A 13,528-nucleotide genomic window follows, 5' to 3' on the forward strand; every position below is an offset into this window, starting at 1 on the left:
TCCTGTTTTGATAATAAAATAAATGAAATTGATATGTCTATAAATCACATTTTGACAACTCTTGTGAGTTAACTATTCTCATGTTATCGCATTTGCTGTGAAGTGGCCGTGTCAGGTGACGCCGAATCACCTGGTTACCAACAAACAGTATTGTTTACAGCTCACGCGTTTTATTTTGAACCACATTTTAAGTTCTTGCTGGTGTTTAATGTCTTGCACGTTGAAGAACAACAGTGAAGAATTGTGTGTTCCTGCTAGTATTTTCGGAATATATGGAGCCTGCCGGCGTAAAGAGCTGTGTCATTTATCAATGGAAGACATTGAATCAATGGATAAGCATTGATTGTTCAAATTCCAAATACAAAAACGAAAATAGGTCGTTCTTTCTGCATTGTTAGAGAACACATTGGCTATTTTAATAAATACGTTGCATTACGCCCTTCTGTTATCAATCATTAACGTTTTTTTATGATATACTCAAATTATGAATGCAGTGCCAACCCAGTTGGTATAAACCCTCTACCATTGCTGACTTTCTCAACCTTCTGGAACCAAAGGAATATACAGGTCACTGTTTCAGAAGGTCTTCTGCTTCTTTGCTAGCAGAATCAGGAGCAAATATAACGGATATTGAGAAGCACGGAGGATGAAACTCTACAACAGTATCTGAGGGTTACAACCATCAATCTATTTTTTATAAATTGCTGAAAGAATAATCTCAACAGCTAGCTCCAGCGTTACAGCATCGTCCTCTTCACTTCAAGAATTAAATGTTGATGCCCATGAAATTGTTAACTCAGATAGTTCAAATATATTACAAAGCTCTTCAACAGCGCAAGGTATCAATATCAGCAGTTGTTCTAATTCTACTCTTCATATTGATGTTCATAAATAATAATAATGTAATTAATGTAACAGAATTCAATTGTATCTCTATCTTATGTTCATAATGAAACTGTATTGAAAATGTAATAATTATGTTTTATTTATTGCTATTCGGTCGAAAAAAATCGTGTTAAAAATACTTTTAACGCTAGTGTTTCAACACTAGTGTTAATACTCTTGACAATCATTAAAAATGCCACTTTGAATGGGAAGCAACAATGACCTGAGTCCATTGACCGCACTGAGAAAGAAGAAGGTGAATCAATCACTTGCGAATTAACCTTGATTGGAGACTGATGTATATACACAATATATCGGCTTGTTTCGAAGAGATTTTAGTTCCGTAATGAAATTAGGGCAATGCATGATCTCATCAAAATTATGTGAAGAAGGAATAGTTCCAAGGACCGAAGCAGCATTACCACGATGAATAGCAATACTAATTCTTTCTATCAAAGAAGAAGTAGAACGGTAATTTTTCGTTACTTGGTCTATTCTCCCTTCCAGTTCATGCACGAATAATAGACACTCCGGGCCATGAACACCAAAAGTTTCAACCGCTACTGGATGGAAAAGATAGTTACCAAGATTTTGGTATTTTTTTCGTTTTAATTTTTCGCCAGACAATGCTACAGTTTCGTCTAAGTAGAGGGGCCATGTTTTTTTTCTTTAAAACGATTTTAAATTCATTATTATTATTATACTACTATTTTCCACGCTGACATATTTGAGACACCCTGTACATGTTTTTTCTTAAACGATAAGACACCCTGTATGACAAACATGTTATTTTTGTAATTCCACCGCGCTCTTATCAAATGAATTTACTTCTATGCGTCGATCACGTCGCACACGTCTCTTTCCCACTCACTACCAGTGCTGCCGCAACGTCAATTCAAAAGGTACCGAAATTTACAAGAAAATAGTACCCAAAATGTACTGCGCAAGACTAGGCATGGCACATGCGCATAAGTCATTTCAGACCAAATGCCAGTAATACCAAACGTGTAATAATGTTATCCATTTAAATTCGGAAAATATATGGAGTAAAAAATTTGCTGAAAACTAAGAAATGTTCCTTAAGAGAAAGATCATAATCAGAACATTTGATAAAAAGGTGTCTTTTTCCTTCTTCAAATTGCTCTTTCACAATTGCAAATGTGTTTTGTTTTAAATAGGTTTCTGTCACAATAGAATGAACAAAACTAAAGACGTTTTCAAGTAGCTAGATTCGAGAATTTATTTTTACCTGTCCATATTCCTATTTATTTTGACAAAACAATAAAACCAATTTCTCAAGGTGAGGTGTGAGGTTAAAAGTTGAAACTGCTGTTCTGCTGACTGACTGACAGATGACAGAACCACAGTTCACAGGATTAAATAATGCAGAGTTATGAAACACGGAATTGCATTGTTGCCACACATATTGTTGTTATTTTTTACTGTACTCGATGAGAGTCAATGTGGAAATGTAAAAAATTGGGATTATAGTAAATAGTCCCGAATAGTCTACATATTGATCCGGGTAGTATCTTCGTATCAAAATCATGGAATAATACCGAATGCGGTACAATAGTACCTTAACGGCAGCACTGCTTACTACCGTAAGTACGTCCCCTAGGGAATACGTCATAGAAGCCCACACAGCACTAGATATTCTTGGAATATTCCCTGTATATCATAAAACGAACGTATATATTCCAAATATTCATAGAATATTCTTGGAATATATACATACCTTTAGAATATTCATAGAATATGCTTGAATGAATATGGCAGGATTATTCCCGAAAGAATGTGCATAGAATGTCTATAAATGGATTATTCTCCCTTGAATATTCTAAGAATATTGTCGATCGAATATACCATATGGTATATTCTTAGAATATGTCCCCACGGTATATTTTGGAATATTCTATACAATGGAATTTTGAATTATCTTATAATAACGTATTCAAATAATTCAATATTATTAAAAACAAAAATATTTGAAGATCTTAATCGAATGCATAACCTAATGTATATAACCCTGATAGTGTTAACCAGTTTTTGAACTCAACGCAAAGATTCTGGATGAATTGCTCCAACAGCAACTGTTGGAAACGACAAAAAAATTTGAATGGGCCAATAAATGAACCAATTGCATCAATAAATTGGTTAATTCTCATCCTATTTGTCTTTTTGTATTTGAAATTATTTAATTACAAAGCGAAAAATCCTGGAAACAGAGAAATGGGGAAGTAAATAATTGGAGTAAACGTTTCTCATTGGTCAATTGAAGTGTAGCGCGCGACAGTCGAATAAGCTCTGTGAAAGCGGCTGTCCCTTAATGCATGGTACATTTGCGTTTGCGTTAAATTCGACATTTGATTCAACATGGCGGTTGACGTGGCAGGTTCGCGCGTGTAATGCATGATGTGTTGGTGTTATTATCAAAGTATAATTCTGTCACGTTCAGTGTACCATTTATAATTTGGGGTTGTCCAATTTGCAGTACAGCGAATAGTTTGATTTTGGATCTTCAAACAGGAGAGTTGCATCTATTCAGTCTTCAAGAAAAGTAAGTAAAATGCAATAGTATCGATAGTAAACTGAAAACGTAATGATTACTTTTCAACAAGACAATGCAAGTTGCTCTCCAAGTCATAAAATGTTGTAAATGTTCATGAGTAACCTATGCGAAAAATATCTATTTGATTTTTATTCCAGTTTTATTGTGCCACTTTCAAATAGTGATAATGAACGTTAATGTACATTTTGTTCCAGGTATTACTATTGAAACACTGGCTGATGCATTGTTGGACAAATATAAGGAAAACTATTCTGGTGAGCAAAGTTTGAATAACTTTAAGTAAGTGAAATTCATTGACGAACCCATCATACCACTTATTTTAAATACTTCATTTGTGGGTTTATTTTTCTAAGTGAGAAACCTAACCTTACCTATTTCTTGATGTAATACACTTTTTCTTTTTCAATGAAATGATATATTTATTATTTTTCAATTAGTGCTGATGAATTCACAGAGTTGTTAATTTTAGTATATTTTTTAGTATACATTTGTTTGAGAGTAGGAACATCCTAATTTGAATACATTTCTAATATTTGTAATATGACAGTATTCAGGAATATTTTATTCAGTGAATAAATATTTTGAATTAGATTTTTTATTTTTAATATTGGTTGAAACGCCAAATATTTCAGTGTATATTGTTTTTAAAATATATTTGTTTATGAATATAATGTGTTTTATTACTTGTGTGAATCTTGTATCAAAATGCAATATATACATGCCTAATAGCGGTTACTCGTCACATTCTTGGAATATTCCAAATATTCCTAGAATATATTTAAAGAATATTCTATGGTGTTTCTCTATTGTATATTCCTACAATAAACTAAGAATATCCTGAATATTTTATGAATATTCCTCGGGTTCTATTCCTGGAATATTCTTAATAGAATATACCTTAGATATTCTAAGAATATTATAAGATATTCCAAGAATATTCCCAAGGAATATTCTTAAAATATATCAAAGGTTCGCCAGGAGCACTTCCAGGGAATATTCTCCAGAAGATATATATATCCATGGCATATTCATAGCATAATACAATATCCTTAAATGTATATTCATGAAATATACCTGGAATATCTATTGCTATGTGGGAGCCCTGTATCCCCTCTACTCGTCTATATGGGAAACCGCAACCATGTCAACGCACGTGAACAAAAGCTTTTGTTGTTTCATTATTTAATAATAATTTTTCCGATAATGAAAATAAATCATTCAAAATGAAATTTTCAAACTGTTCCAGCACATCCCAACACTGTTGCTTTCATCAGCCATGGTGGCCTCCTCGGCATGATAGAATCTGTTTTTTTTGGTGTTCCCATTCTGGGAATTCCAACCTATTGGGACCAATACAAGAATATTGAAGATGTTGTGAGAAGAGGCATGGCACTCAAATTAAACCTACATGATCTTACTGAAGAAACTTTCAGCAATGCTTTGAATGACATACTCAATGATCCAAAGTGAGTCGCATCATTTCTGTAATAACCGTGATACTAATACATGTGACATACCAGAACATGACTATGGTATCGAAAGTCATCTTTTGGAAAGACTTGTTTCAGATATGGAACTCGTAAATAATGAAAAGACACCTGTGAAGCTCACTGATGTGAACAATTTCAGTAAAATTCATAAGTTCTCATTCAGTCATGAAAAATGTTCTGATTGATTCGGCCGTTATACTTGATGAAGATCCATAGTAATTTCATAAACTATAACTCACGATTTGATCCCCACAAATTTTATTTGAAAAATATTTCACATGTTTCGCTAACACAGTAGCTTCTTGAACAGTGATTTGAATATTCATCATTGTTTTTTTCAAATAATCTGAAGGAACAATTCGTTCAGGCCAATCTCAACCCCCTACACTGTAGGTTAATGGACTGACATCTATCAGAAAACAACTACTTCCCTGGCTAATACCACGAAGAGCATTGGATTATATCCGATAGGTTATACCGTGTTCCAATTACAAATTCGGCTATCGTCCACCAGATGGCCTACCATTCATTAACAAGACCCCTTTTGTAATAGAACTCTGTTGTTTAGCATGTTATTTTGTTATAAATTTTATAGTGGGGTGTCGTTATTTTTGGGCAAAATCGTAGTACTCGAGGTAGCCATGTTAGCTTGCCTTTTTCCGTTCGTGTAAGGAACGACGCTAGTTAAGATTGGTGGGATCCGACAGAAAAAGCAAAATTTGGGAGTAAAATTATATCCAGAGTGAACATGACTTTAAATGTTCCTGCGTGAATTCGGCACTATGTCTAGTGACCATATTTTGTTTGTTCCTTTCGTCACCTGTATTAAACTCGGGACGAGATGAGTTTTTGCAATTTCTTTGGTAAGCACCTTTCTGAGTTTTTCGTTTCTTTAAAAGATTTTATGGAGGAGGAATTTCTGGAGAACCTTCACCCCATCTAATTTGAGTTAATCTTAAATGTACGAGATTTCCTTTATTTTGTTGATGGCAGTTACTGCTTTGGCCCTGTCCACCGTTTTGTCTTCTAAGACTGAAACCATTTTCATGGAAATTTGATTACTCTTCTCAACGAGATGTTCCAATGATGAATTATTTTTCTGCTCTAATCGTCTCTCCGGATTTTACCTGGTCATGTAGTCTAGTTCACATGTACTTTTTTTTGTAACATTTTTCAGCCCTGTCCAAAAATTACGACCAAGGTGTCATTCGCTTCGTATTTTTGCCTAAGAAGTTTAAAGAAAGATCCGAAAACGCGCCGATAAAAATTACAGAAGTTATAAACAATTAAGTGAAAAAAAAATGGGACTTTAGTTTTTTCTTAATATCTCGGAAAAATTTCAAAGTTTTGGAAATTTGAAAAAAGATTTGAAAAAATTAATGAATTTGCGTAACAAAAGTCCCAACTCTCGAAACTGTGTCTCGATTATTTATAATTTTTACAGAGCCCTGAGAATAGAGCCAAAAGCGGGTAGTCTAGCTTCCGCGCGCCTTTCGTCACTCTGACATAAAAAAAAAATTATTCAAACATATTAAATGTAAATATTAAGGAATGAAAAAATTCATGTTATGTTGGGATACATCAATAAACAATAATCCGCCGTCAAAAAATTTTTATCCCAATTTTACCGTTAATTATAAATTTGTTAATTAATAACTTTTTCTGAATTGAAAGTTAATATAAAAATGCCTATAATTATTAAACTAAAACCCTGGCATTTTTTTCCTTCGATGTAGTTATCCTTAATAGGCAAAAAAATAGATTACCGTTGCCAAAATTAAAAAATTGTTATTTTCCATTTTTTTATTGACAATTGAAAATTACAATTTTATAAAAAATGCATTACAATTTTTTTTTATTCTTCATTGTTTCAATGTCTCATGGCTAAAAACTGATTAGTATTTTTTTTTTAATTTTTTACAGCTCTTGTTGATGAATTTATCATAAACAAATACATTGTTTACAAGCAATTAGAAAATTTTTTTTGCATTATGTTAATGGAAAAAAATCATGATTTTTGGAAAAAAAATGATTTCTTAAAAAAAATTCTTCGTTGCTGAAAAATGCGTTTGTTGATTAACAATCGTTTTTTGCAACTAAATATTGAAATTAAGGAACCGTTTTTAATAACTTTCAAACTATTGCAGTTATGATAAATATGCTTCAAGTCTTTTTTGTTCATTATGAATTTATCAACAATTTAAGCCTTTTACTAAAGTTGTAGTCCTATTATTCATTTAGTTATTGATCGTTATTTATTAAAAAAAAGAAAATTTTATGTCTTTTTAACATAAACTTCGTGTCATGTAACGATAAATCATGAGGATTTTATTACTTGCACTTTTAGTAGTTGTAGGATCATTAACATTCACTTATTGTCATATTTGTATGGAGTTTAAGAAAATTAAATGAAGCAATCAGTCATTCTGTTAATTAAATTAACCTTCTGTAAATTTCCGATGCTCACAACTTTAGTAAAAAGCTTAAATTGTTAATAAATTCATAATGAACAAAAAAGAGCGAATGAAAAACACAAGTATCAAGATATCACAATAATAAAAGTTTTATAAAAAATTGAATAAATGAAAAAAAAGCACATAGTTACTTTCATTATAGAACAGAGTATTGAAAAAAAAAATAAAAAAATAAATTTGGTTATAACAATTTTTTTTAAATAAACAATTAAAAAAAGAATTTAAAAAAATGTTTTTTCAAAAACTTTAAAAAAAATAGAGTTTATGAATTAAAAAAAAAATGGTTCCTTAATTTTAATATTTAGTTGCAAAAAACGATTGTTGATTAACAAACGCATTTTTTAGCAACAATAATTTTTTTTAAACCTTTTTTTCTTCTAAAAATCATGATTTTTTTCAATTAACATAATGCAAAAAAAAATTTTGAATTGCTTATAAACAATGTATTTGTTTATAATAAATTTATTAACAATAGCTGTACAAAATAAAAAAAAATATCATTGAGTAGTTTTTAGCCATGAGACATTGAAACAATGAAAAATAAAAAAAAAATTTGTAACATATTTTTTATGAAATTATAATTTTCAATTGTTGATAAAAAAATAGAAAATAAAAATTTTTTCATTTTGGCAACGGTAATCTATTTTTTTGCCTATTGAGGATAACTTCACCAAAGGAAAAAAATGTCAGGATTTCAGTTTAATAATTACAGGGATTTTCATATTAACTTTCAATTCAGAAAAAGTTATTAATTAACAAATTTATAATTAACGTTAAAATAGGGATAAAAATTTTTTGACTGCGGATTATTATTTATTGATGTATCCCAACATCACATGAATTTTTTCATTCCTTAACATTCACATTTGATATGTTTAAATAATTTTTTTGTTTTTATGTCAGAGTGACGAAAGGCGCGCGGGAGCCAGACTACCCGTTTTTGGCTCTATAATCAGGGCTCTGTAAAAATTATAAATAATCGAGATACAGTTTCGGGAGTCGGGACTGTTTTTACGCAAATTCATTGATCTTTTCAAATCTTTTTTCAAATTTCCAAAATTCTGAAAATTTTTCGAGACCTTTCCTTAAACTTTCTAGGCAAATATACGAATCAAATGACACCTTGGTCGTAATTTTTGGACAAGGCTGAAAAATGTCACCAAAAAGAGCTAAATCGAGTACATGTGAACCAGACTAATGAGGATTGAGAGGGTGGTCCATCTGAAAAGTCTGTCAAAACTATTCAGCCCAAGGATGTTTTATCTACTTCCCTAGGTTATCTTTCCTTCTAATATTTGGTTACTACGTACCTAAATAGAGTGGATGGTACAACGTTTGGCTTCAACCAACTTCGTGGAACATTACATGAATCAATCTCAACATTTTTCATGTTTTACCCGCCACCTTTTTTATTTACATTATAATTGTGTGTAATAACCCTCGTACAGTACTGGACGATAGCTCTTATATTTTCAAAACACTTGAATAAGGTCCTCACATGATGAATTAATATTTTATATTGGTTGAACTGATTTGAAATAATTATTCAATATCGCAATGTCATCCGTACGAAATTGCTTGAATGACTATAATTTCCTTTTTTGTGTATGTGTATGTTACTATATAGTAAGTGAGGAATGTATTTGTTTAACTTCAGATTCCTTCCTTAGTTATTTTCGAATATTGATGTGTGATTTTTAGAATTGATATTTCTGTCGTCCTCTTCGACTTCTTTCTCCTGTTGGTCACATTGACTATACTGACACTATTATGTTTTCAATTTATTTCACTTTTGTTCTCTACAGGTACAGAAAAAATGCCAAATTACGTTCCAAAATAATGCAAGATCAACCAATGAAACCTATTGACGAAGCAGTATTCTGGGTGGAGTACGTTATTCGTCATGAAGGGGCTCCACATCTCAAATCGGCTGCCTTGCATCTATCATGGTATCAGAAGTACCTCATTGATGTCATACTTTTCCTTAGTTTCTTCGGAATGTTTGTGTTATTTTTCATTCTATCCATCATAAAATGTGTTTTCTTCAACCGTAAAGTGTATATAAATCCTTACGAAAAAAATAAATAGGTTTTAGTGACGTAGTTACTTACTGAAGTTATTTTTCTATCAAAGATCTGATGAATTGTGGCCAGTTGAGACAAACTAGGTACACATTGGGCAAACGCCCAGATCAATTTGAGATCGTATAATATCATATAAAAGTTGATTGTTGAATAATTTACAGCTTCAGTGGCATCGCAAACTGTATCTACGCTCCATGACTAAACAATAATAGTGGACTAAAACTGTGAAGGGAGTGAGAGAAGGTTTATTGTGTGAGAGAGACAGGAGTCCGACTTCATTCTTATCTCTATTTTGTGCTGTTTACTGAGTGAGAAGTGACAACGGTAGACGCCTGGCGGGAATAACAATGATTAAATTACTAAAATGGCTATTGAAAAATAGGGGTTGGTGATGAAAGGAAAAAATTGAGGGTTACATTTGGCGTGGAGCACCCTTGTCACTTGGGGAGATGAAAAGTAGATTGTAACCTATTCTCAGATCTACCGAGTATGCACATGAAATTTCATAGAAATCGGTTGAGCTGTTCTGGTGAAAAACACTTTACCCCTTGCCTCTCATATGGGCCTACGACTTTGTAGGTACGTGTGGCAGGTACCCGACGTAAAAACAACTCAATCAGCTAATGCTGCGCAGAAACCTGTAGTAAAACCATTAAGCACCTGTGCAACGTCTTCCGTTTGGAATATTCATCGCAAGTAACTTCCTAGATATGAAAAGCACAAAATAATTTCAATTGGTACTTCAGCTATCTGCGGCAGCTAATGCGCGGCATTAGCTGGGTTGGTTGTTATTTATCCAGCGGGTATCTGCCACACGTACATACAAAGTCGTGGGTCCACGAGGTGTAAGGTGTTTGTCATATGTACCTCTCTGGACTATGTTTATTATTGTAACTCACACTCCAGAGTATTTATTTATGGAGTTTTTTCCTGACTTTACCTGTATATATACAGTGTGACTCACGATCGTTGGTAGGTTAGACGTTTCTGGAAAACACAATGTAGGATTTTTCTGAAAATTCCACATCTTAAATTTCCTTACATGTTCTGAAATAGGCGTTCTCACTTCCATCAAAAAGTCTTAGGAAGTGAATAGAACACCCCGTATATTAACACATTTTTCGAATTGCTCTTTCATTATGATACTTTCTTGTTTATGATGTCTTATACCTATCTCTATCGGGTTTCGAGATAAAAAATAATTCGTGCTAAATATGGGCCATAACATAGCTCTAAGTACTTCAGTACTCTAAATTTATGAAAAGTTAATATTTCGATGATAGTTTGAACAAACTCAAATTAATTTGTTCTTTGTTGGTGATAAACAAAGTGGACAGGACCGGCTTTAATAATATTTTTAATAAAATATAGATTTATTTTGATAAATCTTGAGTAGAGGTAAAAACTAATAAACATGGCAAATTTCAATTTCAAATGCTGCAAACAAAAGACCGCACCATCATATTATGTTTGTATCAAATGCATTTCTATATTCCACAAAGCATGTGCCCTAAGAAATAGTCGAAAAGTGAGCTTCATTGAAAATCATAAAGTAATATGCTGTGAAACTGAAAACCTGTCATATAAGGATGAGATCTTGGAAGAAAAGTCATTGTTGAAAGAAAGTGTATTATAATTGACACAGGAACAAGAAGTACAAAACACATATATAGAAAAGTTGAAGAAGGATGCCAAATTTTATATGGAAGAAGCTTTAAATAATGAAAAGGAACTGAGTGAGCTGATAGAAAAACAATAAAAACATATTTCTGAAGCAAAAGAACAAATAAAACAGCTTACAAGTAAATTAGAAGATGTTCGTAATGAAAATTCAAAATTACAGGAAGTTATTGGTGCTGCAAATGGCAAGCAAATGATAAACATTGGGTGTCAGACAATCCTCCCAAATAGGAAACAAATAGCATGTCAAACAGAACAAACACATACAGAAAAAAAAGCTAATGCAACACAATCACTTGAAGATGAAGATTTTTCAAAATACAAAGACCAGAGTACCCCAAGCATACGAAACGACATTCCTGTAATAAAGAGCAGGATGTTGATAGTTGCAGGTTCAAATGGGAAGGATTTAGCAAAAATTGTATTAAGGCAATCAAATAAGTATGCCGTACAAGCAATAATAAAATCAAATGCCCCAGATGATGAACTCATAAAAACTGCTGTATACTATTCTTCTAGCTTTACAAGAAACGACATTGTGCTCATATGGACTAAAATCCTCCATCTTCAATTTATCGAGTCATATATCGAGAAACTAATGCATACAAACCCTATAATCATCACTAGACCATACAGATACGACCAAATATATAAAAACCATGAAATATATATGGAAAACTTAGCATTCGTCAAAGCTGTGTTTAATAGTACAAATGAACTTGGGCTTGTTTTTGAATGTAATTCTGCACTAAGGAAGACATATTATGACACAGATGGATTCACTATAAATAGGATTGGAAAGTGGTATCTAATGCAATCTCTACTTCGTCATATAGATAAGCACTTTACTCGGGTTAACAAGTTTATGAAGACATGCTGTGTATCTGTAGAAAAAGAAAATGAAGTAGTTCAAACATACTCTAAATCAGATGCAGAAACAAACAACAAAAAATTTTCAGTGAATTTAGAAAACAATACTATTTCTAGTGATATTTTAGTGATGAACTCAAGTGTTGAGGGGACAAACAAACAAAAAAATTTTTTATACCCCAGACTATCACAGCTCAATCTGCAACAAATGTAAAAAAGGTTCTACTAAATAATATAAACGTTAGTAAAGATAGTGTGTGTCATGTAAATGTCCAGGGATTTGTTAACAACTATAGCTCTATCGAGGTTTTTGCTGATGAAAATAAATTGGATTTTTTATGTTTTTCTGAACACTGGATAACAAAAGATTATGGGTTAGTTTATTTGAGAGGCTATAAAGTAGGAGCAATTTATTGTCGGGAGAATCATGAACGAGGAGGTGTACTGATTTTAGTAAAAGAAAACACAAATTGTAATGAACTAGAGTCTATAAAAAAGTTATCTGTAGAGTGTCATGTAGAGATCTGTGCAATTTTCTATCGTAAAAATACAACTAAAGTCACTATCATAACCGCATACAGACCACCAAGTGGGGACCCTCGAGTTTTTTTAAATTGTCTATCGCAGGCATTAGCAATAGCGGAGTGCAAATCTAACTTTACTATATTGTGTGGAGATTTCAACATAAATTACCTAGCACCAGAAGATAGTAACACTAAACTGCTCAGTGACTTTTTCAAGTCTTACCAACTTGATATAAACTTTGTAGGCCCCACTAGAATTTTTACAAATATAAATGGACACACAAGCCGAACATGCATTGACTACATGACATCTACCTATTCAGATCATTACTATGAATGCAAGTTAAAACAACCAAATATAGCAGACCATCTGTCACATATTCTTACATTTCAGATAAGTGAAAATCACGTTAAGGAAGAAAATAAAAAACAAATAGTTTATAAGGCGTCAGTTAAATCCTGAAAATATAAATGAATTCAAAACAAGGCTAAATAGTATAATCTGGTTTCCTCAACTATATGATATGAAGATTGATGTCAGCTTTTCATATTTCTTGGAATCTGTTTCCTGGTGTTTTAATGTCTGATGCCCAGAAAGATGTCTCACTGTAAAAAATCATTCTAAATCCTGGGTTACAAATGATATTATCCAGAAGGGAAAACATTTGAGAGAAATGTTTAGAAATATCAAAGCTTCTAAGGAAGCAGATGCCAGAAGTTTAACTTTAAATCAAAACAGTTTAAAAGAACATAAAAAAAAACTTGAAAGAGGCTAAAATCAATTATTTCAACAACAAAATTCTGAATGCAGACAATAAGACCAAAGCAACATGGAACATTATAAATAATGAACTAGGAAGGAAGAGTAGATCATCGAACAAAATTATCAGTATTTAAAAAAATGATCAAGAAATTACAGACCTAAATGAAATAACAGAATTGTTTGCTT

General features: G+C 32.1%; 2 protein-coding genes across 4 annotated transcripts in view; one reads left to right on the top strand and one right to left on the bottom strand.

Annotated features, from left to right (window-relative positions):
• Window positions 1–9,527, top strand: part of LOC111513443 (UDP-glucosyltransferase 2) — a 42,517-nt gene extending 32,990 nt beyond the window's left edge. For all 3 annotated transcript variants that reach the window (XM_074180350.1, XM_074180348.1, XM_074180349.1), the window contains 2 exons: window positions 4,704–4,923; window positions 9,227–9,527. In XM_074180350.1, coding sequence (XP_074036451.1) covers window positions 4,704–4,923; window positions 9,227–9,509 — 503 coding nt within the window. In that variant the 3' untranslated portion in view covers window positions 9,510–9,527. The remainder of the gene's footprint in view (window positions 1–4,703; window positions 4,924–9,226) is intronic.
• Window positions 1–13,528, bottom strand: part of LOC111515458 (G-protein coupled receptor dmsr-1) — a 380,603-nt gene that overhangs the window by 261,107 nt on the left and 105,968 nt on the right. The gene's annotated exons all lie outside the window — the stretch shown is intronic.

Source organism: Leptinotarsa decemlineata, unplaced genomic scaffold, assembly GCF_025532065.1.
Source record: "Leptinotarsa decemlineata unplaced genomic scaffold, Ldec_3_MD MMD2_tig00026294_RagTag_RagTag, whole genome shotgun sequence".
NCBI lineage: Eukaryota > Metazoa > Arthropoda > Insecta > Coleoptera > Chrysomelidae > Leptinotarsa > Leptinotarsa decemlineata.